This window comes from Danio rerio, chromosome 9, assembly GCF_049306965.1.
Source record: "Danio rerio strain Tuebingen ecotype United States chromosome 9, GRCz12tu, whole genome shotgun sequence".
Classification (NCBI taxonomy): Eukaryota; Metazoa; Chordata; class Actinopteri; order Cypriniformes; family Danionidae; genus Danio; species Danio rerio.
Genome location: NC_133184.1, coordinates 23,905,604 through 23,932,384, shown reverse-complemented (window position 1 = coordinate 23,932,384; position 26,781 = coordinate 23,905,604). Strand labels below are relative to the sequence as shown.

General features: G+C 39.6%; 2 protein-coding genes and 1 long non-coding RNA gene across 5 annotated transcripts; 2 read left to right on the top strand and 1 right to left on the bottom strand.

Moving 5' to 3' along the window:
- Window positions 1–1,882: 1,882 nt before the first annotated feature.
- LOC141376114 (uncharacterized) lies at window positions 1,883–3,677 on the bottom strand. 3 transcript variants are annotated; one of them, XR_012385319.1, is made up of 4 exons: window positions 3,600–3,677; window positions 2,309–2,617; window positions 2,084–2,149; window positions 1,883–1,985 (listed from the first exon to the last, which is right to left on the bottom strand). It is a non-coding gene; the product is annotated as an uncharacterized lncRNA (long non-coding RNA). The 3 variants fall into 3 exon arrangements; XR_012385317.1 differs by having other exon boundaries at window positions 1,891–1,985; window positions 2,084–2,157; window positions 3,600–3,671; XR_012385318.1 differs by lacking the exon at window positions 3,600–3,677 and adding an exon at window positions 3,372–3,552 and having other exon boundaries at window positions 1,903–1,985; window positions 2,084–2,157.
- A 1,064-nt stretch (window positions 3,678–4,741) lies between these two features.
- Window positions 4,742–5,571, top strand: crygm2d10 (crystallin, gamma M2d10). Its single transcript, NM_001109860.1, has 3 exons — window positions 4,742–4,808; window positions 4,911–5,153; window positions 5,258–5,571. Exons 1-3 carry the CDS (start codon window positions 4,803–4,805, stop codon window positions 5,528–5,530), a joined length of 522 nt encoding a protein of 173 aa, NP_001103330.1. The 5' UTR covers window positions 4,742–4,802; the 3' UTR covers window positions 5,531–5,571.
- Window positions 5,572–16,136: 10,565 nt separating this feature from the next.
- Window positions 16,137–17,303, top strand: crygm2d21 (crystallin, gamma M2d21). Its single transcript, NM_001123293.1, has 3 exons — window positions 16,137–16,317; window positions 16,418–16,660; window positions 16,766–17,303. The coding sequence occupies exons 1-3, from the start codon at window positions 16,312–16,314 to the stop codon at window positions 17,036–17,038; spliced, it is 522 nt and encodes a 173-aa protein (NP_001116765.1). The 5' UTR covers window positions 16,137–16,311; the 3' UTR covers window positions 17,039–17,303.
- The last annotated feature ends 9,478 nt before the right edge of the window (window positions 17,304–26,781 follow it).

The window sequence follows — 26,781 nt, the reverse complement described above, 5'->3', positions numbered from 1 at the left end:
TCTCCAATATCCCGCAAAAAAAAAAAAAAACTTCACTACGCCGATTACACCAATTTGTGATGCTTCCGTTCGGGCTGTTCGGGGCACCTGCAACGTTTCAGCGCCTGATGGATAAAATACTCGGCCCTCACGCAGCATAAGCCGCTGCTTATTTAGATGACATCATCATTTACAGTAATGACTCACAGCGGCATATGCAACATCGAGGGCGGTATTGTCGGTTCTGAGACGGTCCGGGCTCACGGCCAACCCACGGAAGTGCGCAATTGGGCGAGTGGAGCTAAGGTATCTGGGCTTCCACTTAGGTCATGAGCAGGTGCAGCCCCAAATTGATAAGACTGCAGCTATTGCAACCTGTCCAAGACCTAAGACCAAAAAGGAAGTGAGACAATTTTTGGGGCTGGCAGGATATTATAGGCGATTTGTCCCCAATTATTTGGCCCTTGTCAGCTTATTGACCGATCTCACTAAAAAGAAGGGACCGGATACCGTCCAATGGTCGGAGCTCCTGATTTTGCTCTCCCCTTTATTTTACAGATGGATGCATACGATCGGGGTCTGGGGGCGGTTCTCTCCCAGGAGGTGGCAGGAGTGGAACGGCCGGTGCTGTACATTAGCTGCAAACTCGGTAAGAGTGAGGCTAAGTACAGCACCATAGAGAAGGAGTGTTTGGTGATAAGGTGGGCCGTTCTCACTCTTCGCTATTACCTCCTGGGCAGGGAATTTGTCCTCTGTTCAGATCATGCTCCTCTCCAGTGGCTCCACCGTATGAAGGATACCAACATGTGGATCACCCGTCGGTATCTAGTGTTACTGCCTTTTAAATTCAACATGATCCACAGGCCGGGGGCGCAGATGGCTGTAGCCGACTTCCCGGCGGCTAATCAGCAGGCCAATCAGAAATAATAAATAACACCTGTTTATTCTAGTGATTGAGCCGGAGAGACACCCTTCTTAAGGAGAAGAGAAGGAGCAGCCAGGAGAGAAGGGAGAGAGCACACACACACACACAGCTACTGGTGTTGTGCACTTATGTGAAAAATAAAAACTTTTACTTGCCTTATATCGCCGACCCTGTCTTCTTCACACACAACAACGAACCTTTACTACATCACCACTATAGAAACTCAATTATAGATCAATAAAATTCCCATCATCACAACTGAAACATTTATATAACAAGATAACAAAATAATATTCTACTCAAATATATTAATTTCTTGTAGACAGGCCCGGCCCCAAGCAATTTGGCGCCCTAGGCAAGATTTCAGGTGGCGCCCTGTCGCATCGCAGTACATTCATATACTCATAAGAAACTAAATAGCTTTGTCTTGGAGATTCTTTTATTTAAATTAAGCAATTGTACATTTACAATACTTAGAAAGAAGGATTTGCACCGATGGGACTGAGAAACCTCAGCAGCGCATCTTAAGACAGAAGAGGAGTATGCGACACCAGTCTAATAATATACACGTGATTTCAAAAATAAAATAAGATGAAATAATATTAATAAAAAACCTAAAGATACAAGCATGATGTAGACTACTGTATAATACACTATGTACTTTTTCTGATATAAAATTATATTAGTAATTCATATAGGCCTAAGTAACAATTTAAATTAATTAATTAGCTAATTAGCAGAATGCAAAAAAAAAATGAGTAAATTGTAGCATAATATACCATGTGGTAATGCTAAGCTATGCTCTAACACTACAACAGTATTTAAGTTTAGTGGAAATTACTTTTTTTTTCTTCCCCCATTTCTGGCGCCCCCCTGGACGTACTGCGCCCTTAGCATTTGCCTATACTGCCTATGCCACGGGCCGGCCCTGCTTATAGATAACATTGGTATAAACAAATAAGGAGATTACATGTGCTTTAAAATTTACCAAACAATTTAACATCATTTTATTCTTTATTATTATTAAGTTCATTTTATTACTGTACAGCATTTTGTCTTCTCAGGTCTTCTCACATCAGTGCTGTCAGAGGTTAATAATGTTACTAGTTAGCACAACATTACTGGAAAATCGATCAAGATTAAAATGATTCATACAAGACAACAAAGAAAAGTGTATACATGTGTTTTAACTTGCCAAGAGTCTCATCTTCACACCGAGTCTCCTCGCCAGTCTGCCCCTGCCATCTGTGTGACTGGAGGAAAAGACCAGCTTAACTGATGTAAACAACTTAACTCTATGGACGGAGATATTCTTACAGAAACATACATGTGGCTTTATATCTTGCAAACAGCATTATAATACAATGTAGACAGTCTTTAAAAAAATTAAAAATAAAAATCTACCTTCCATTCTCAAGGTGCTTTTCCATCTTCATGATTTGTCTTTCACAATGCTGCTGCTGGTGTGTGGGGATGTTTTCCATAATCATTTAGTAATACTAAATGCATCCCTGTTGCTTCCTTGAGTTAGATAAAAATCTAAATTGTTTGCCCTTTTAATTTATTTTTTCATTTGTCCATGTTATAATTTTATCCCAACTCCCATACCAGCATTCACCTATGAAATCTTGTCCCAATTTCAACAGGTTGAGGAGTACAAGTCTAGTTAAGATAAGCAGTTAAAACATGTGAAGAACTGGAGCACTGGACCCTCTGACAGCCGTAGGCAGCAGCAAAAAAAAAAAAAAAAAAGAGAAAAAAAAACAAATCAGTAAAATCGAATAGTGAACGCATAGTAATTATTTATTATTTGTTGCTCGTTATTTGGTTAACATGGTTATTTATGTTAATAAAAATGGCAGACCTTCTGCAATACAATTATTTAATGCTACAGATGTTTGTAGTAATGATTTTTAATGCCTCTAGTCATATATCTGAATGCTGGCAGAAATAAGGCATGATTGGTTAAATGCTCTAATATAAACATACACTACTAGAAATAGCACAACCAGGAGAAATGCTATGAAATAAAGAGAAAGAAATATGAAAAGAAAAAACATAAACATTCATGGAAAATAGATATTTATATATATATATAAAAAAAAATATATATATATACTGTATATATATATATATATATATATATATATATATATATATATATATATATATATATATATATATATATATATATATATACTAAATTTGTTAGAATGTTTACAAATATATAAAAAGTATATAAAATATATACATTATTTCTGTATCATTCATTCATTCATTCAGTTTATTATCGGCTTAGTCCCTTTATTAATCTGGGGTCGCCACAGCGGAATGAACCGCCAACTTATCCAGCAAGTTTGTTACGCAGCGGACGCCCTTCCAGCCGCAACCCATCTCTGGGAAACATCCACACACACATTCACACACACACTCGTACACTACGGACAATTTAGCCTACCCAATTCACCTGTACCGCATGTCTTTGGACTGTGGGGGAAACCGGAGCACCCGGAGGAAACCCACGCGAAGGCAGGGAGAACATGTAAACTCCACACAGAAACACTAACTGTCTCGAGGTTCGAACCAGCGACCTTCTTGCTGTGAGGCAACAGCACTACCTACTGCGCCACTGCCTCGCCCATTTCTGTATCATATATATATATATATATATATGTATATATGTATGCCTCTTTACCCTTTGTGTATTACTCCGCCCACATACAGCCAGCAAAAAGAAGACACTACAGATCCAAAGTTTAAAAGATGCACGCTCCACTGTTTAACTGTCAGCTTATGATTTAAATCCGGAAGAAAGTAGTTCATCATACAAAAGGGTTTTTGAGACTCTCCATGTGTATATATATGTATATAATAAATATGATACAGAAATACTGTATATATTTTATATACTTTTTATATATTTGAAAACATTCTAACAAATTTAGTATATATATATACATACAGTTGTCGTGAGAATTATTGGCCCCACTTTGATTTTTTTTTTTCTTAAATATTTCCCAGATGATGTTTAACAGAGCAAGGACATTTTCACAGTATGTCTGATAATATATATATATATATTTCTGGATAAAGTCTTATTTGTTTTATTTCGGCTAGAACAAAAGCAACTTTTAATTTTCTAAAAAACACTTAAGGTCAAAATTATTAGCCCCTTTAAGCAATTTTTTTCTATTGTCTACAGAACAAATTATCGTTATGCAATAACTTGCCTAATTACCATAACCTGCCTAGTTAAACTAATTAACCTAGTTAAGCCTTTAAATGTCACTTTAAGCTGTGTCTTGAAAAAAAACATCCAGTCAAATATTATGAATTGTCATCATGGTAAAGATAAAATAATTCAGTTATTAAAATTGAATTATTTAAACTATTATGATTAGAGATGTGTTGACAAAATATTATCTCTGTTAAACAGAAATTTGGGAAACAAATAAACAGGTGGCTAATAATTTAGGGGGCTAATAATTCTAACTTCAACTGTGTGTGTGTGTGTGTGTGTATACACACACAATATATATATATACACACACAAATATCAAGTTCTTCACAATTGATGTAGCAGTAATGACTTTTTAAAATTACAATTAGTAGTATTTAAACAGATGTAAACCTGCCACCAATACAAAGAACTATACAGGTGTTTGAAATAGACAATGGGTTTTTAAACAGTTTTTTCTTTGTATTGAGAACTAAATACCAATTCTTAGCTAGAATGACCTCTATGTCAACTTGCACTGTCAGGAATTGACTAACAATGGGGGCTGTGTAGTCTTTAGACTTAGTCTTGTATAAAAGCACAGGTGACACCAGTCAGTTAACAAGCAGAATCAGCTTCAGCTTTCCCTTTTGGAAACACTGAGCATCAGCCAGCGCAACCATGAAGGTAAACCTCATTCCAGGACTGTTTCCACATGGTTAAACTCCCACATGTTTTATTTGGTTTAATTTACTTTACATCAGTAAAATAATAACTTTAAATTTTCAGGTCACTTTCTTTGAGGACAGGAACTTCCAGGGTCGCTCTTATGACTGTATGGGTGACTGTGCTGACATGCACTCCTACATGAGCCGCTGTCACTCTTGCAGAGTGGAGAGCGGCTGCTGGATGATGTATGATCAGCCAAACTACATGGGAAGTGGATATTTCTTCAGGAGGGGAGAGTATGCTGATTACATGTCTATGTTTGGAATGAACAACTGCATCAGGTCCTGCCGTATGATCCCCATGGTGAGCTAAAGTTTAAGCTTATATAAGATACAAATAAATCCACCTTTTTGTGCATAAAATGTTCTGCTTAATAAACTTGAAAATGATGAACTCTTCCACTACAGTACAGGGGATCCTACAGAATGAGGATCTACGAGAGGGAGAACTTTGGAGGTCAGATGTACGAGATGATGGATGACTGTGACAACATCATGGACCGTTACCGCATGTCTCACTGCCAGTCCTGCCATGTGATGGACGGCCACTGGCTCTTTTATGACCAGCCCCACTACAGAGGCAGGATGTGGCACTTCGGACCTGGACAGTACAGGAACTTCAGCAACTATGGTGGCATGAGATTCATGAGCATGAGGCGTATCATGGACTCTTGGTACTAATGATCTGGAAACTTAATAAAATAAATATTTTTTAAATTAAATCTCTCTCTTGAAAATGAATTTCCCACCACCACCAAAAAAAAAAAAAAAAAAAAACTCAATAATCTAAGAATATTATCGTTATCATCGACATCATCATGCAACAGGCTTATCTCAGCAGTTGTACTGTAACCCTGTATACTTTAGTGTGTGTTTATTTTTTCTAGCATGGGGCTGTTTTTGTGTTACCCAACTGTTAGGCCCAATCCCAATTCTATATTTTTTTACCCCTTCCCCCTCTCCTTTTCCCTTGGCCCTTTAAACCGAGTATGAAGGGGAAGGGCTTTACAATTTACACCTAAGAATTGGGAGAGTACTACAACACCTGCACACATCATCATATGTCATTATGATGTCTTGCTTCATATGAGATCAGACGATCACGACTGCTGTAGTAATTCCAGTTGTGCTATTTTTTGGTATTTATCTGCAGGAAATTACTAAAGGTATATCTTATATCAGGAGTCACCAATCCTGGTCCTGGAGGGCCAGTGTCCCTGCAGGGTTTAGCTCCATCTTGCCTCAACACACCTGCCTGGATGTTTTAAGTATACCTAGTAAGACCCTGATTAGCTTGTTTAGGTGTGTTTGATTAGGGTTGGAGCTAAAATCTGCAGGACCCCAGCCCTCCAGGAACAAGTTTGGGGACAACTGTCTTATATAGTCATAACGATCTAATAATAATAACGATCTAATACAGTTGCCATATTCATTTATATAAACACACAAAAAACAATATTAACATCAGTTTTGGGAGTAATGCGTTACAAAAGTAATGTATTCACTGTTAGACCTTACTGGGTTTTTTTTACAGTAGAATACTGGCAACACTGTTGCCAGCCACTCACTGTAAAAGTTCGGTTACAGTAAGTAACTGGCAACAGTGTTGCCAGTTAAATACTGTAACTGAACCATTACAGTGAGTGGCTGGCAACAGTGTTGCCAGTTATTTACTGTAACTGAACCGATACAGTGTGTACCTAGCAACAGTGTTGCCAGTTAATTACTGTAATAGAGCAGCAGTGGTAACTAACTGGAAACTGTGTACAGTTAATTACTGTATTGTAGCGTTACAAATCACAGCATTATACTGCATACACATTAATAGTATGTCATATATAGTTATTGTAGTGTTACTAAAATTAATCAGTATTCTTAGCTGTTATTAAAAAATAGAAGGCATAACATTTTTCAGACAAATTTATTTTATTGTTTTGGCACCAAACAAATAAATAACAGAAAAAGTATAACAAAATTAAGAAATCAGCAGATATAAATATTGTCTTGCATATTACAGGTCTTCACAGTAAGGCTGCGGTCACACTAACGTTTGAGCATGCAAAATTCTGTCATACTGCACTGCGAAGTGGAACTAATCAAAATAATTAGAGATTGAAAAAGCAAGCCAGAGAAGTCATGTTTTGATCTTTGATTGGTATCAAGCAATCACATGATGTGATTTCGCATGTCAGCGTTCTCCAAGCTTGACGTTTCCAATGCTACGAATTATGAAATTTGTTGCATGAGCTATCATTCCAGGTCTGCAGTACTCACATGCGTATGAATGGAAGTCTATAGGGAGAAAAGTGCAGTGTGACCGGGACTTTAAGCTGTAACTCTAATTAAACACACCTGATCAAACTAATTTAGGCTTGTTAGAAATCTACAGGTAATGTTGAAGCAGGGTGGGTACTAAAGTTCTCCAGGAACTTGGAGTTTGACCCTCATGGTATATACCAGGGGTGCTCAATCCTGTTCCTGGATATCTACCTTCCTGCAGATTTCAGTTGCTACCCATATCAAACACACCTGCCTGTAATTATCAAATGGTGTTCAGGTCCTAATTAATTGGTTTAGGTGTGTTTGATATGGATAACAACTGAAATCTGCGGGAAGGTAGATCAGCAAATGAACAGCAAAAACACAACATAATTATTTTAAATTTTAAAGTTTTAAATAATTAAAAACTGTGTCAAATCTCAATAAAAAGTTTAAAATAATTATAAAAAATAAAAATTAAGTTGGCAGCACCGAAAAACCAAAGGATCCAATCTTTTATTTTTATAATTATCTCATGACAACAAACTTTTCTATTGTTTCTAATATAAATTCATAGGTGGAAACACTGCTCTGAAAAATACTTGGCAACAAACTCACAACCTGGGACCTGACAGGGGAGCTTTTGTGTGTGGATGGCTATGTGTATCATGTTTTTGTGATTCCCTGTGATGATGTGCACATGTTACCTTACTGAGATGATGGAATTTAATTTTGGCTTAGCTGCCAGAAAGATACATACCACTGTTAGCATCTGTACATTATGGCAGTATGCAATATCCAATAAATACATACACTTAAACACAAGTAATGTAAGAAGTTGTATGAGGAGAGGCTAACTAGCTAACAATGTAGCTTTCAAGTACACAGTTCAAGATAACAACAATATATCTTAAAACACAGCCTTATTTTAGAAACCCTCAAAAACATTTGAACACATTTTACTTTTTGTAGATTCTTATTTAAAGAGCCCATATTATGGGTTTTTGAAAATTCCCCTCCATGTAGTGTGTAACACAGCTCTAAGTGAAGTGGAGTATCCAGCTAAGGCTTAAATCTGTTAGTGTACAGTGTTAAAAACGGTTGATTCATCTAAAAAAGAGTCGACTCATAGTGCTTCAAACGAGTCGCCTTGATACGGATTCATTAGGTGTTTCGCCATGACGTACGAACGAAACCAAGTTATTCACGTGCACGCGCAAACCCGGGAGATTTCAAACCTGAGGCCCCGCCCTCTGACGCAGAAACCGAGACACACACACACACACACACCCACAAACACACACACACACACACACAAACATGCCGGTCGATTGAAGTCACACTGCAGATGGATATATTGAGTCTCTACCCAAAGATGAAACCTCAGCATTATAGCCAAGCAGTTGGAAACTACTGGAAACTTCTGGAAGCTACATGCTACAAAGAATACTTCATCAGCGTTTGTTAAAGGAAGGATCAGTAACTTACTGATAGACGTCAGGATGGGTTTCTTCCTCCATTTCTCAAGTGTAAGTACGTGCGATTAAAGTTGCCTCGTTGACTCTAGCTTGCAAATGTATTTAGTTGTGATTTGTTACTTGTAACCGCGTGTACTGTATCAGGTTAACTGGCTATATTCTCTTATCGTGTGCAAAGTCACGTTAAAAACGCGACGCGTGCTGCGTTAACGGAGCTCCGTGGACGGGGAGTAACGTTAGTGTGTGTGTCTGTGTGTGCGTGCGCGCGCTGTCGTCCGGAGGTGTGTGTGCGTGTGTGTGTGTGTGTGCGTGCGCGTTGTCGTCCGGAGCAGGGTTAAGTGTGTGTGAGTGTGTGTGTGTGTGTGTGTGTGTGTGTGTCTGTGAAAAGAGCAGAGTGAGAAGCTAGGAGATCTCCTCAACTGTTTTTGGAGTTTTTGCTCAATAAAATAGTTAGTCGTCTGTATTTTCAAGTCCATAGTCTGTATTTACATTGACCCACTGGCAGCTAAAATCCACGCCTACACTATCGAGCGTGTATGAACTGTGATTACTTTTATATTGCTGATTAGCTGTTTGGCATTTCATTCTCTGACTGAAGGCAGTCGACCAATCGCAACAGACTGTCATCGGTCCAATCAGCGCAGATTAGCTTCGCGCTAAGGAGGGGTTTGGGAACAAATGAATCCCTGAACGATTCATACAGGAGTCGCTGGGATAATTAGGTAAAAATAAATGCAGATTATAAGACCATGAACGTGTTTTTTGACCTTGCATGCATATTAAACTGTTGTTGAAGACCCTTAAAATCAAGATATGACCCTATTTCATGTATAATATGGGCTCTTTAAAGCCTAATACATATCAGACTCTACATCTGAATTGATGGACAGAGAATAGAGCACACTCAGCAGTAAACAAATCAAACACCTGGCTCCCTTAAAGGGCCAGCATTTTCTGAAAACTCTTTCTAACACCTTTGTGTTTAGAATAAGACGGACAGCCTGTGGGAGTGTGTGGTGATGCCTAAATCATTATTTTCTGCCTTTAAAATGCACGTCTCTATAAAAAGCAACATAAACCATCAGAGAAGATGGGACAGTAATGGTTGAACAGTAATTTGCTATTTATTGTCAGTTACTATCTGTAATGAGTACATAAAGTAAATTACTGTAATTTATTTTTTGCACTACACAATTTCATACAAAGTCTACTCCTTTTACAGTAAAATAATATGTGTTAATAAATAATAAATGTTTCCTTTTAATACAGTAAAACACTGGCTATTTTACAGTTATTTACTGCACAATCTACAGAGTAACAGTGCAGTTATACTAATTAAACACACCTGATCAAACTAAATCTAAAGGTAGTGTGTTGAAGCAGGGCTGGAACTAAATTCTGCTGGGCTGCGGCCCTTCAGGAATTTGACATCCCTGGTTCATAGCATATTTTCAAAGGAATTCCCTACATTTATCACAATCATGCACATATCATTGAATAAAAACAATAAAAATATAAAAACACCTAAACCAATTAATTAAGACCTGAACACCACTTGATAATTACAGGCAGGTGTGTTTGATATGGGTAGCAACTGAAATCTGGAGGAAGGTGGCTCTCCAGGAACAGGATTGAGCACCCCTGCTATATACCATGAGGGTCAAACTCTAAGTTCAACAGCGCAACAGAGTTTAGTACCCACCCTGCTTCAACATTACCTGTAGATTTCTAACAAGCCTTAATTAGTTTGATCAGGTGTGTTTAATTAGAGTTACAGCTTAAAGTCCCGGTCACACTGCACTTTTCTCCCTTCAGACTTCCATTCATACGCATGTGAGTACTGCAGACCTGGGATACAAGTTCATGTGACAAATTTCATAATTTGCAGCATTGGAAAGTTCAAACTTGGAGAACGCTGACATGCAAAATCACATCATGTGATTGCTTGATACCAATCAAAGATCAAAACATGACCTCTCTGGCTTGCTTTTTTCAGTCTCTAATTTTGTTTAATTCCACTACTCGCTTTGTTTAATTCCACTTCGCAGTGCAGTATGACAGAATTTTGCATGCTCAAACGTTAGTGTGACTGCAGCCTTACTGTGCAGACCTGTAATATGCAAGACAATATTTATATCTGCTGATTTCTTAATTTTGTTATACTTTTTCTGTTATTTATTTGTTTGGTGCCAAAACAATAAAATAAATTTGTCTGAAAAAATTGTATGCCTTCTGTTTTTAAATAACAGCTAAGAATACTGATTAATTTTGGTAAGACTACAATAACTATAATAATATAACATACTATTGTGTATGCAGTATAATGCTGTGATTTGTAACACTACAATACAGTAATTAACTGTACACAGTTTCCAGTTAGTTACCACTGCTGCTCTATTACAGTAATTAACTGGCAACACTGTTGCTAGCTACTCACTGTATCGGTTCAGTTACAGTAAATGACTGGCTACACTGTTGCCAGCCACTCACTGTAATGGTTCAGTTACGGTAAATAACTGGCAACACTGTTGCCAGCCACTCACTGTGATGGTTCAGGTACAGGAAATAACTGGCAACACTGTTGCCAGTTACTTACTGTAACCGAACTTTTACAGTGAGTAGCTGGCAACAGTGTTGCCAGTATTCTACTGTAAAAAAAACCCCGGTAAGGTCTAACAGTGTACTGTTAATGTCATTTTTACCTACTTCATTTGAAGTTTTCCAAACAAATTCATTGAGTCTCTGCAAAAATGTATGTACGTGCTGTTTAAGATATTTTTTAAATAACACATTTTTACTAGTTATTTAGCAAAATACTAATATTCAGCTTAAAGTGCAATTTAAAAACTTAACTATAGGCTAAACTAGGCAAATTAGATTAATTATAGAAAAGTAAACAAAGTTATAAAAATGATTGTGATAATTTGGTTGCTCTGTGTGAATATTTTTGCCTTTAAATGCATCTTGTCGATATCTTTACCTTTTAATTAGCTCTGTGACATTGACATTGGTCGACTCTTAATACTCAATGTTAAAACATAAAAGGAACCAAAGAAAACACAGAGATGGCTGCAGAGAAATTTAGCTTATCATCAATGCATTGTCTCACTTTCTCCTCAATACTGACCATACACATACCAAAACTGAACTGTATATATATATATATATATATATATATATATATATATATATATATATATATATATATATAGCAACATAAAGCATCAGAGTACATGGGGTAATAATAGTTGAGCAGTAATTTACCATTTATTATCACAGTAACTATCTGTAATGGGTACATAAAGTAAATTACTGTAATTTATTCTTTGCACTACAAAATTTCATACAAATACTGCTCCTTTTACAGTAAAATACTGTTTCCTTTTATTACAGCAAAACACTGGCTATTTCACAGTTTTTTAATGCATAATCTACAGTAAGGGTTAACAGTGTTACAGTAACATATTACATTTTCCTGTAACGCAGTAGTGCAAGGCAATGCTAATACACTTTCAGTAAAATTTTACTCAGTACATGTTCAGTAACGGGTGCGTTACTACAAACTTTTCGCCCGCAAGACATAAACAAATATAAAATTCAACCGTTCTATTTCCTGTTTGTGGTTAGTGAACATACGTGTGTGTTGTCATTAAGCTTCCTCTGGCTATTGGACTTTTTTACTTTGAATGCGAAATTTCAGCCCCTGAGCTCGAGGTCCAAGGCTATTGGCTCAGCCTGGTTCGCAGTATTGTTAAGCTGTAATGCACAGGGGAAAAGTGGCAAATAGATAAAAATGGCAGAAGACAGTACATTCGCGAGATGGACATACATGCATATGGCGTTATTTCACTGACAAATGTCGTAAGTGCAGTATTACGAGTCAAGAGTGCATTCATGTAATACGAGCGAGTAAACGCACCGTCTTTCCTCTGTTCGTGGACAAAATCCCTCGCCTGCACTCAAAACACTGGCTGGGGTGCTCACGTGCAAATGATCTGCTCTTGCTCCGTCAGATGATGCAGACTTACAATTTGTGCCTTTGTGTTTCCTGCTTTTTTTGTGCTTTTGCTCTCCAGAGATCCTCCTGTTAAACTGTTATCCCAAGAATATTGAAATGGTGTATATATTGCTACACTGTTTACCTACAGGTTAGGATAAATTCTATGATAAATACTAGTGTTTCTGAGTGTTAGGTATACTGCCTATCTTTTAGGCTAATATTATTTACAACTTTTTAATGAATGCTTCATCATGCTGTAGTGAACTGATCAAATGAAATGCAGTGTAGTTTTACTACACTACAGTAAAGTGTGGTGAATTGTAGTATAATATACCTTATATTGTAAAAAAAAAAACTGCAGCATAGGGTAAATTGTTTATATTACACTAGTTGTAACACTAACAACTATAGTATTACCACAACAGATTAATTAATTACTGTTCAACAGATTAATTACTGTTCAAAACACTGTCCATGTGTGTTCAGTTCATGAGTGCTCAGGGTCCCTGTGGAACAGCTTTTCCTCAAAATGAAGAGAATGACAGGGAAAATGTCCTCCAAAATCTCATCAACAATGTGGAAGACAACTCAACCCAAGTTCGTTCTGAAAACGTAGTCCTGCGGACATTTCTGGAGACAGCGGAATACGTCCTGGGAGGTACGTACGGCTGCATTTAATTTTTTTCAAGCGAACGATACGGGGCGGTGGGATGCTGATGCTTGCCGGCTGATCGCTTACCTCCTTGTGGAGGGCTTCCCCGCTGCAACCCGTTTGTCCACTCAGCTCACCGTGTACGTTGGCAGGCTTGAGATGCAGAGAGGAGATGACCACAGCGATCGGTTTCGAGTCCGGGGAAGAGCAGTTCCAGCAATCAGGCAAGACAAAAACAGATTCCCAAAAATTAAGTGAACGAGTTTCGTAACAGGGTGAGAACGCGGTGAAATCCGAAAACACGGTAAAAAAAAAAAAATCTGTTTTTTTTTTTTTTTTTTTGGACGGCTTTTGTTAACTGTTGCTCGGGTTTAGGGAAGCGAGTGGGCCAATCGGTAAAATTGGTTGGGTTCAGGGAAGGAGGAGGGCGGGTCGGCCGATTTGCCGGTCGCGCAGTCAATCATCCGGTCAGTCGGACAGCGGCCTCTGGTGGGTTCATGCGAGAACAGCGTGGGCGCGGATTCGCAAAAACAAAAACTGCAGCCGTACGTCTCCAGAAACGTCCGCGGGACTACGTTTTCACAATGAGCCTGGGTTGAAGACAACAGAGCTATTTCACTTTATTTCAGTTGCCATGATAAAATAAATTTAATAGTGAGATTTATGTGAAGAGTGAATAGTACAGTAGGCTATAATACCTTATCAAGTGTTTCCCTACTTTCCATTAGTTACATATATAGTTATATTTTTGTTTAAATGTTTTTTTTAGTTGTATGGTGCACCTTTTGGATGTTTAATAATTTAAAAAAAAATAAAATGTATTTTTTACATACAACTTATATTTTCTCTGTCATTAAGTATTTGAAACTGGAAATATCTCATCATATAACATACAGCCAAAAATCTCATGGTTTATTAGATAAAAATTGAATATGTAAGTCTATTTCAGTATGTTGGTTATTGTTAATAAATACTGTACTAATATAAATCACATCAAAAAGCACGAAAGCAAGAGGGAACACAAGACAAAACTTGTGAGTCTTCAAATAATCTCACTGAGCGAGCAGGGAACTGAGAGTGCGCAAGAAAATTTGTGCATGAGCAGTGTATATTTGAAAGAGTTTGAGAAAATTTGCACGCGAGCAGTGTATATTTGGAAGATCACAAGCAGTTTTGTCTACAAACAGATTTCAGAAACCGGTGCACAAGCATTATATTGAGAAAGCTATATTCATCATGCTTACTTTGTGCATGACAGTTTTGTGTTGAGAACCACGTGAATTTAAAATGAATAGAATAATGGCAACAATAAGAAAAGAAAAAAAAATCTGCATCTTGTTTACATATAGGCCTGATGTGTCTAATATGAATATAGTCAAGCTACTCACAGATATTGCCAGATAATCACTTTACCTCTACCATACTTTTAACAGACTTTGATCATTTGTGATTCTGACTGTCCTCCTTTCTTGCATTGTCTTGAGCCTTCACATTGCCAATTATATACTATATTGTTATTAGCCTGTTATCATATCAATTTCTACTGGATGTAAAGTGCTCTGCAGTGCATTTTAGAATGTAAAGTTCTAATTCTGTAGTTATCTTGGTAAAAGTACATAGAAAGTAATATAAGAGTAATGTAACATTACAATTTTGAGACAGTAATATTTTTATGTTAGGGATTACTTTTAAATAACAGTAACAAGTAATCTGTAATGTATTACAGTTTGGAAGTAACTTGCACAACACTGTTCATTTAGAACAGTTGTACTACAACTGTCATCTAGCAAAAAGCAAAAAAATCCAGGCAATTTGTGTTGATAAAATCGTTTAGCAGAAGTGACTTAGGCTACGTTCACACTGCAGCCAAACCACATGAAATATGATCTTTTCAGTTCAGATTTATGCCACTTTCATATGTAGTATTATATCAGACATAAATGATGTTTTGCAATGCAACCATAGTGTGAACGATTGTGTCGGATTTCATGTGGCTTTTACATAATCTGCGAGCGACATGCGTCCTCATTCTGTGCTGCAAATATCATCTACTCATCAGCAGCACAGTAGTATGGCGCACTGGCAATTACTTTACCACTGAAAGTTGGTTGTGCATTTTGAAGAAAAGGCAAAACTTGTGCTTGCTAGCCAATTTGGCTAACGATTGACGCACAGGTTGATTAGGAAGCTTAAGAGCATCGATGGTGTTGTGGATAGGGGATCCGTGTGCAAATGAAGGGGTACTTTCATTTTAGGGGGATTTTTCTCTTCGAGAGAAAAAAGGGCAGGTGCTCAAGCACACAAAACCCCCTTCTGCACGTGTCAGTTGTTTATAACGAAGGAAAATGAAATAGCTGTGCAAACGGAGATAAACCATCTCTGCCTTCACAGTTAAGTCTGCGGCTGCTCATTAACCCTTGATGAGCTCACCACACTGGTGATCAGAAAGATGCGCACCAAATGTCATAAATCACAAATGATCAGTGTTTTCAATCACAAGTGACTTTTAGGTTTCAAATGCTGAAATACAAATTGCAATAGCAGAACAACCATTTACAGCTCATGAAATACACCACGGTAGTCTGTGTAAAGGGCAATAATAATATCAAGCATAATCTGACAATATTTTTCATACAGTATACACACTGTGTGCATAATTAGACATTTTGTGCTGTCTGTAACAGTACATTTGCGCAAGCAGGTCCATGTTCTGTTCACATTGCAAATCTGATATCGGCCACATTTATAACAACAATGTGAACTGTTATGCAAAAAAAAAAAAAAATCAGATCTGAGAAAAAATCTGATTTGAGCACTAAACCTTGCAGTGTGAACGTAGCTTTTTTGTTAAGTCCAATCCAGATAAATCTGAGTACTAAGAACTACATACCAAGCCTTATAGCTAGAAAGTTCTCTATGCCAACTTGCATAGTCAGGAACTGAGTAACAATAGGTACTGTGTAGTCTTTAGTCTTGGTCTTGTATAAAAGGACAGGTGACAGCAGTCAGTCAACAGGCAGAATCAGCTTCAGCTTCTCCCGTGTGGAACCACTGAGGATCAGACAACGCAAACATGAAGGTAAACCTCATTCTAGCACCCATTCCACACAGTGTAACCTAAAAATTACTTGACTTAATTTAACTTTTCATAACAAAAACATTATATTTGAATTTTTTAGGTCACTTTCTTTGAGGACAGGAACTTCCAGGGTCGCTCTTATGAGTGTATGGGCGACTGTGGTGACTTCTCCTCCTACATGAGCCGTTGTCACTCTTGCAGAGTGGACAGTGGCTGTTGGATGATGTACGATCAGCCCAACTACATGGGAAGTGGATATTTCTTCAGGAGGGGAGAGTATGCTGATTACATGTCTATGTTTGGAATGAACAACTGCATCAGGTCCTGCCGTATGATCCCCATGGTGAGCCCAATGTTAAGCTTATATAAGATACAGATTAATGCAGTTTTGAGCGTGAAGTTTTCTGCTTAATAAACTTGAAAATAACAGACTTCTTTTTCACTACAGCACAGGGGATCCTACAGAATGAGGATCTACGAGAGGGATAACTTCATGGGTCAGATGTACGAGATGATGGATGACTGTGACAACATCATGGACCGTTACCGCATGTCTCACTGCCAGTCCTGCCATGTGATGGACGGCCACTGGCTCTTTTATGACCAGCCCCACTACAGAGGCAGGATGTGGCACTTCGGGCCTGGACAGTACAGGAACTTTAGCAACTATGGTGGCATGAGGTTCATGAGCATGAGGCGCATCATGGACTCCTGGTACTAGAGTTTCAATAAAACAATTTCTATACATTACTAAAAATTCTGTTCTGAAAATTTGTCACATAAGACTTGAAATTTCCACAATTATTATAATAAATAAGTTACTAAAACTTTTATGTGTAGTAATGTGTTGAAAAAAAAATCTTTTCTCCATTAATCAGAAATTGTGAAAAAAAAAACATAAATAAACAGGGGAGCTAATAATTCAGAGGGCTAATAAGTTTGACTTCAACTGTGCATATACATACATATATATATATATATATATATATATATATATATATATATATATATATATATATATTAAGGGTGGAGCCGAACCCGAATACGGTATTCGGAAAGGCACGAATAGCGTGTTTTTACGAATACTTGATTCGAACAAGTACTTGAATAAATATTTGTATTCGGGAGCAAGAAAACCACTACATCAAAAAGCAGCATTTCCTCATGAGACCACAGTGCATGCCCACGTGAGTGAGTGAGTGAGTGAGTGAGAGAGAGAGAGAGAGAGAGAGAGAGAGACACGCTCAGTCGGCATGTCGGAGGGCGGGGCGGAGATAACAGGGTGTCTGGCACAAGCTTCTCCACAGCAACAGACAGAAGGCTCGGCTGAGCGAAAAAAATACTTCACTGCATCACTATTTTTGTTAAATAGATTTTTGTACCTTAGTTGGGTTCCAAAGGCAGTTTATAAACTTGTAGCGAAGTTTGATGGGGATATTCTATTACGCTGCATTATTGACGTCTGCAACCGGGTGTTCTGTTTACGCAACGTTAGCTCTGTTAGCGCGGTAATTTAGACAATAGTCTGTTGACAGAGTAACGTTAACGATCGTTTATAAAGGTTAAAGCGATACTTTTGCAGTTGTGTCGAATAGTATGCACTTATGGGAGTTATATGGTACTTCTAAATTACTGCAGCAAGATATATGCTATAGGCTAGTTAACCTTAACATAGCTTCCCGTCACTTTTTATTAACTTGAAACTCCTCAAAGACATTTGGGCACCCATAAAAAGTGAAAAAGAGTGCTGCTGAGCCATTTCTTGGTCCTCCACCAGTCAAAAGAAAAAAAAACCTTCAGGTTCTGTGTGGAAGCATTTTACAGTCAGTGCTGCTGCAGATAAAACAAAGTGATACTGTATAATGTGTGCAAAAGTGAAATCAGCAGAGGCAGAGATATTAAACATCTGTCAACATCTTCTATCCATAATCATTCATTCATTTCTTTTCGGCTAAATCCCTTTATCAATCTGGGGTTGCCACAGTGGAATGAACCACCAATTTATCCAGCATATGTTTTATGCAGTGGCTGCCCTTCCAGCTGCTACCCAGGACTGGGAAACATCCATACACTCTCTTTCACACACATACAAAAGGGACAATTTAGCTTACCCAATTCACCTGTATTGCATGTGTTTGGACTGTGGGGGAAACCGGAGCACCCAGAGGAAACCCACGCCAACATGGGGAGAACCCAGTCGGGGCTCGAACCAGCAACCTTCTTGCTGTCAGGCGACAGTGCTACTCACTGTGCCACCACGCAACCTTCTATGTAATGTATTATCACATGCACTAAAAGCATCCTCTCCTGATACTGTCTGTAAACCCCCACAAGCATCAATCCCCTCAATCAGCACAGCCATGTTCTGCTAAATCCTCCACAACCACCAAATCATCAACACAGCCACATTCTGCCCCAGCAAGTCAGTTTCAAGCATAAAAAAAAAACAAACAAACAAACTTTGTGTCTTTTTGTGGCAGGCAGATGATAATAGCAGGGCTGTATCTTTTAGTATTATATAGAATACTTTTGTTCTGCCAGATCTCCCAGGCAGGGTTTTATTTAGATTTATTTTGTTAATTTTAGTTTTTGGAATTCTGTGCATTGGAAAGAAGTTCTTTCAGGAGAACAACAGTTTTTTTAAGTATTATTTGTGTTTATTCTGTCTATTCAGTGTCCTTCAACAAGAACGGTGGTGGTGGGGTTCATAATATTCACCTTGGTATTTTATTAGTTGTTGGTTTAACCATGGATGAGATAATGGCTTCTATGTTATTATCTTTTCAATGACATTTCTTGTCACATGTTCAAAAACAACAGCCAATAATGCATATCTATAATTTATATAATGGGTATAATTAAACAATACTTTCACTATAACGTAAATTAGAAGTGTAATAGAAAAAATATATTTTTTTGCGCCATTTTGAATTTTACTCGAATACAAATACAAATACAAATACTTTTCCCCCCTCAACAAATACAAATACAAATACCGGCTGCTCCGCACATCCCTAATATATATATATATATATATATATATATATATATATATATATATATATATATATATATATATATATATACACAGTGATGTGAAAAAGTGTTTGTCCCCTCACTGATTTATTATTTTTCAACATGTTTGTTACACTTTAATGTTTCACATCATCAAACTAATTTTAATTAGTCGAACAAAACCAAAGTTAACACAATATGCATTTAAATTTTATTTTTAATTAATAAAGGAAATTAAATTTCTTTAGCCACACACATGCCTGATTACTGCCAAACCTCACAATTAAGAAATCAGTTAAATAGGACCTTTTTTACAAAGTACACTAATATATCCTCAAAGCCTAGACATCACGCCATAGAAGAAGATCCATAGAAACTCAAAAACAAAAAACAAAAATTTAAATATACCAACCTGAAAAGGGTTATACAGCCATTTTTTAAAGCTTTGGGACTGCAGCGAACCACAATGAGAGCCTTAAACATGGCAAAAACATTGAACGGTAGAGAATGTTCCCAGGAATGGCTGGCTGACTACAATTATCCAAAGCACAGTGACAACTCATCCTAGAAGTCACAAAAGACCCCACAACAACCCTCACATGTCTCAGTTAATGTGAGTATTTATGAATCCACCATAAGCAAAAGATACCAGGCAAACCAGTTCATAGAAAAAACACTTAACAAATAGGTATGGCTACTGAGATTGCTCGAGTGAAAGAATGTTACCACTGGGGACATCGGTGTATTTCACACAAGCACACAGAATGCTCTGATACTAGAAAGACATGACCAGCAGGGAGCAGTTATGTAACACACTGAACTAAGGTTCATTTTTTACATGTATTAATCCATAAGATGAATTTGGCTAATAAAAATTTGATACAATCCTTCTGGATGAAATTTGAATATTCTTAGTTTCGTTCTTCAAATTTCATCTGACAGTTGTTGTCAGAGCGTCTGGTCTGGAAGGTCAAACCTGTGTGGGAGCAGGCTTATTTCAGATAAACTGCATTACACTGTATTATTTCAAGCAAAGATGATACTGAAAGTATGTTCTAACTGTATTTGCATGCCATTATGTGTGGAGTAACACCACATTTCAGGAAAAGAACAGCAAACCAACAGTAAAATATGGTGGTGGTGTTATGGTCTGGGCCTTTTTTGCTGCTTTAGGACCAGGGATACTTGCTGTGATAAATGAAACCATGAATTCTGCTGTGTAACACAACACCCTGAATAAGAATGTCGTCCATCTGTTAGTTACCTTAAGCTGAAGCAAACCTGGGTTCTGCAGCAAGACAATGATTTAAAGCACACTAGCAAGAATGGCTGAAGAAAAACAAAATGAAGATTTGGAAGTGGCCTAGTTAATTCATGACCGAAATCCAATTGAGATGCTGTGGCATGAGCTTAAAAAGGTAGTTCATGCTCCTGTGACGTATGGCAGGAGGGCGGATGGAGAAAGACCCCCGAATAGAATAGAAATACAATAGTTTACCCAACTATGCCACTTTGAGAATTTCACCCAAAGAATTAAAACAGACGCCCCACCTATAAAGCCATGCACAAGTTCACTCCACCAACCAAAGTAAGCGACATTGGCACAGTACAAAAATAATTTCTCAAATCTTGAATAAAAGCACAATTAATGTATGGGGATTTTGTTCAGAAAGCCAATCGTCTGAAAGATTATGTAAACGGACCAATGTAATGCCAAATGAAATGGCAGCGTCAGCTTGCGCAACTGATGCTTGTTGCAATCAATTGAGCATAAAAGCACAGCAAAAGCAAGAAGACACTAACTTTTTTAAGCTGAAGAGACAGATTTCTACAGCTAAGGAACAATCATTATGGCAATGCAATATTACATTTCCGTTCCCCTCCTTAGAGAACGAGGGTTACTTCAGTAACCAGAGTGTTCCCCTTCGGATGGGGAACTCCAATGCTATAAGTAGATTTAATCCACATATGGGGAAATGTCTGGAAAACGCCATTATGACTGCACATTACATTTGCCTCTGATGAGAGGATAGCCAGTCATAGCATGAGCGCTCCTGCATCATAGAGAGGGTCGCGGTCTTTTAACGTGATCCCTGGCCCCTACTTATCCCACTTCAAAGAAGATTTACGGATGTAGATATATTTTTCAGGAGCCCCAAGCATCTAAATAATTTCTAGGAATTTAATACGGCAGTACGTTGGGAAAGCGTGCAGTCCCGATAGGAAGGACACTGCGGAGGCCACCTGCTACCCAATGGGGAGATATGATGGCAGAATATATGGACTAGCCCTGAGAAGGAGGAGTACACCTATAATAAGATGGTTAGTGGAGAGGGAAGACACATGTCCGCCTGTGAGGGGGGACTGCACCGTGGCTGAATAAGCATATGGGATCGCCTGGTAGGGATCACGCATAGCGGGCACCTATACCCAAAATGCAGGCTGACCAGAAGGCAGACCTACAACGTAATGGGTTAGCGAGTGACTCCTCCGCTGAGTCAGTGCTGGGGGCCTTGGAGGAAACTGCAGGGCTCACCTAAGCGGGGAACTTTACTAACAGAGTGAATAAGTGCACGTATCTGTGTTAGGGAGAATGGTGCATCAAATGTTTTTTAACACCTTAACCGAGTGGTTTCCTCAATCACCAAGGGTTACCTAATACCCTTGAGGAAACCGGCTCCACTCGCAGATTGTAAAACCTGTATTACCCTCTATTAGTTGTCACCCAGCCCGCAGCTCTACAGATGTCTGTTACAGAGGCGCCGCATACACGCGCCTAAGAAAATGAGAAGCTTCGAGTGGAGTGCGCACGCACTCCTGGGGCACACGGCTCGCGAGGGAGATGGCATCCACTATCCAGTGGGCCAACCTATGTTTTGATACGACACTTCCCTGCTGCCGACCACCATAACAGAAGAAGAGCTGCTCAGATGATCAAAAGCTCTGAGTGCGGTCCAGATAAATTCGCAAATTCGTCTGCCTAATCCGTGGGCAGCGCTTGCAGGCTCACTACCTGGTCTTTAAACGGTGTGGTAGGAACCTTGGGCACATATCCATGGTGGAGTCTCAGGACAACATAAGATTAAGCCAGCACAAATGACAGGCACGAGTCACTCACCAGAAAATGGCTACAGGACAGAAATCTTAAGGATACTGAGTCGAGGTTCGAAGAGATCTGACACAGGCTCGTGAGAACAAGGACGAGATCCCAAGAGGGCATGAGAGAGGGGCGGGATAGATTTATTCGCCTAGCGGCTCTGAGGTACCGGATGATGAGGTTATGCCTTCCCGCGGTGCTGCCAGCCACCGTGTCATGATGAGCGGAGATGGCAGTCATGTAACGTTGAGTGTGGAGGGCGACAGCCTGCTCTCCAGCTTCTCTTAAAGAAAGCACAACGCTAATCTTGCAATTTCAGGGGTCTTCTTTGCGAGAGATGGACCATTCAGTGAATAGACTCCACTTCAGGGCATAGGCGTGCTCGAGGAGGGGGCTCTTGCCTGAGTGATGGTATTAACCACCGCAGTAAGTTGGTTACCTAAGTCTTCCTCGCATTTAAGGACCACACGTGGAAGTTCCAAAGATCGGGGTGAGGGTGCCAGATGGTGTCCTGTCCCTGAGAGAGTAGGTTCTCTCTCAAAGGGATCTGCCAGCGGAGGGCCGCCGCGAGGAGGGAGAGTTCTGACATCAAGGTCCGGTTGGGCCAGAGGGGCGCAGCTAGCAGCTAGCTAGGCCTGCTCCTCATCCTCCCTGGTCTTGCACAGTAACTGCACGAGAAGGCTCAATGGAGGAAATGCATTTTTGCGCATGCGTCAGGGAAAAAAGCAACTGGCAATGAGCGTTCTTGGGGGAGGCAAACAGATAGATCTGGGCTTCCCCGAATTGCACCTTTATCAGCTGAAAAGACTAGGGGTGGAGTCTCCATTCTTCGGGACGCAAAGGCTGTTGGAGAGCGCATCGGCTGCACGGTTGAGCTCGCCTGGAATGTAAATGGCGAGCAGCGATTTCAGCCGCATATGACTCCAGAGGAGCAGACAGCGGGCGAGCTGAGACATGCGGTGGGAGCGAATACCCCCCATGTGGTTGATATACGCCACCGCCGCCATGCTGTCTGTCCTGACCAGCACGTGCTGCTGCTCCAGCACCGGAAAAAAACGGTACAGAGGGAAGAACACTGCCAACAACTCTAGGCGATTGATATGCCAACGCAACTGGGTTCCTTTCTACAGGCCCACAGCTGCATGCCCACAACACACAGCCCCACAGCCCATGCTGGAAGCATCTGTTGAAACAACAACATGACTGGACGCCTGTCCTAGAGATACTGCGACCTGTAGAAAAGAGGGGTCGTTCCAAGGGCTGAGGGCACGGCGACACAGCACAGTAACAGTGACTCGGTGTGTGCCCACGTGCTGTTAAGTACAGTCCATAGGTAAAACTATTTATTGATTTTAAGGAAAGGATCTGGGTTTTTAGTCGACAGGACGGTTTACGACCACTGGCTCCACGAAGTCTGCCTCCGTGACACCTTTCGTTATTTAGAGCTTGTCCAGAGAGATGGACCTAGAGACTTCAAAGTCATTCCGGTCTCCCCCCCTTCTTACAAACACACACACACACACACACACACACACACAAGGACATTAGTCCAAAAAGAAATTGGACTGAGAAATCCTGGATCAGCACAAAACTAAAATGTTATGTTTGTAAACTTTTTATCTAATTTCTGGCTTTTCTTACCTGTACAACCCCTCATATAACCCGTATGCCTGGTTCCTTTAGGCCTTTTTAGAGCATAAATAATGTAAGGGTGTGGGAATTATGTTGATGTACTTTTAAACCCCCCCCATGTTTGGTACCGATGGGTTTCTGCTGACATTTTACAACAAATGATGCATAGAGCATGATCATAATCACCACTGCTTACATTCTTTAATGCCCTGAATTAATGCCTCTCCGCATGGTTTGTGTGGACACTCAAATTTGCATATGAGCAGCCTCGAGACAAAGGAAGTTTTCCGCTCAAACTTTGCCCTGAAATCATTGGTCGAGCATGTTGAGAGGGCGGGTAACAGAGCTTACGCTTAAAAGCTGGCCCCTCCCCAGGCTTGAGGCAGAACGTCCGAAAAGAACTTCCCGAGAGATTGCCCCTCTTGAATGCCTTCGGCGAGGATGGCTTGGCCGACGGAGCGAGCTTATGGTCCTGCCGATAGATCACATTACCCATCGCATCAGACTGCTCTTCCTGAGTAAATTCACTGACGGTGTGGCCGAACAGGCCAGCCTGGGATATGGGGAAGTCAAGAAAGCGACTCCATGCATATCAGCCAGGTTTAGCTAGAGGTGGTGCTCCTGAACCACTAATGTGGACATCGTCCTTCCCAACGCACACGCAGTGGACTTAGAGGTCCGAAGAGCATAGTCGGTTGTGGTGCGGAGCTCGCGAAGCAAGCTTGGGTTAAACCCACCCTCGTGCAGCTGGGCCAGTGCATGCGCTTGGTAGCGCTGGTAGGTGGCCATAGCAAGCAAGTTGAAAGCAGCCTGGCCAGCAGCCTTGTAAGCTCTGGGTTTGGGAGGCTCTGGAAGGGAGAGGAGGCATACCCCGCCAAGAAGAGGCGCCATGCGGACAAGGATTGACTGCAATGGCGTGCTCGACCTAAGGAATTGCCTCATACCCCCTGGCTGCTCGACCGTCAAGAGTGGTGAGGGCGGACGCACAAATGAAGAAACTCAAATTTTCATGCGGCTATTTACGCGCGAATAGCGCAATTTATCCACGCGTGCCGCATCTGGTGTGAACGCAGCATCAGAAGGCTGTATAAGTCTCTGAAGCGAAAAGGTTAGCGTCCTCTTGCTTTCGCTGTGCTTTTATGCTAAATTGATTGCAACAAGCATTAGGTGCGCAAGCTGACGCTGCCAATTCAATTTGGCATTTCACTGGCCCGTTTACATATTATTTCAGACGATAGGCTTTCTAAAAGAAATCCCCATACGCGGATTAAATCCACTTATAGCATTGAAGTTCCCCATCCCAAGGGGAACCAATATTCCAATATTGCAACGTTGACATAGCTCATTCAATCATAAATTGTGCCCAAGGGCCAGAGCTCACCAGCCAGGGAAGGTGGCCAGACTGCACTTCCTGTAAGTGAACACACTGCACTCTACGGTGTAAAGGGCACACACACACTCTGTGATCACTACACACAGTGGGGAAAATCCTAATAATCACCTATAAAATTAATCTTCTGCCCACATATTTTTCGGCACAAAAGTTATGTATTAGAATTTACAATGGAAAACAAAAAACAATTAAATCCCTTCTTAAACAATAAAAAAGAGGAAACAAGCCTAAAGTTGAATCTTAAGCCAGATTAATTACTGAAGTAAGGAAAATAAGCCAAGAATCAATAGAATAAACAAAATTAAAGTATGAAGAGAATCCAGAGCCCCAGTAGGCCTTCACAAAAAGGCACAAAATGTATGGAAAAAACAAATCTCAAATCAAAAACAAGCTGGATGAATAAATTAAAATAACAGAAACAAATGAATTAATTAATAAATCCAGCCAAAACAAAAATTTACTTAGGATTTTACATTATAAGAATGTATACAATCAAAACGAACCAAATAGGAGAAATGGGACCCAAACACAAGCAATAATGAATAAATAAACCAACAAAAAAAATTGGAATTAGTTAAATAAACTATTTTTGTGTAAACCAAAATAAACCCAAACACAAAATAAATCCGGAAAACAGAAAATAATTTAGGAAAACAGGACAGCACTGCAGCCACAAAACAACGCTGAGCGCCCAACAGGAGCTCACTTTACAGATTGCCACCTAGCTTATAAACAAAGAAATAAAATCATTATGGTATAAAGTGTAAAATCTCCTATTAGACAATTTACAACTACATGTGAAAACCTACCGCTTACCGAAGGGGATCAAGGTTAAATCAATAGGCAGGTATCACGTAGCTTTCAGTCACACAGCTGGCACAGCAAAACAAACACAGCCGGAACAAAACAAAGGAAGCGGGCATACATCGTTCCAAGATCGATAACATGAACAACAACATTAAACTACAGAGACAATGCTTCCTTACCTTTTCCAGTCTCTACACTCACTTTAGCCTTGGCAATCACAGCAAAACACTTTAAGCAAAGCAATATCCAACCATGTTAGTCTTTCAAGTGCCCTCGGCAGGTCCTGGAAGTGATGGAAGAGCGTTCAAGGCACCGCAGGCCATCAGGTGACGCCTTTCAGGTATCAAATGTTTTCCCCTTTTTATAGCCCAAATGCCGTTTGGTGATAGAACGGAAACAAAGACCCAAAAATTAATGACGTTATGCCACACTCCAAAACCCATCAATGTAACTGAATTACAACAAATCTGCAAAAAATGAGTCGGCCAGAAACCGTCCACAGACCTGTAACAGACTCATT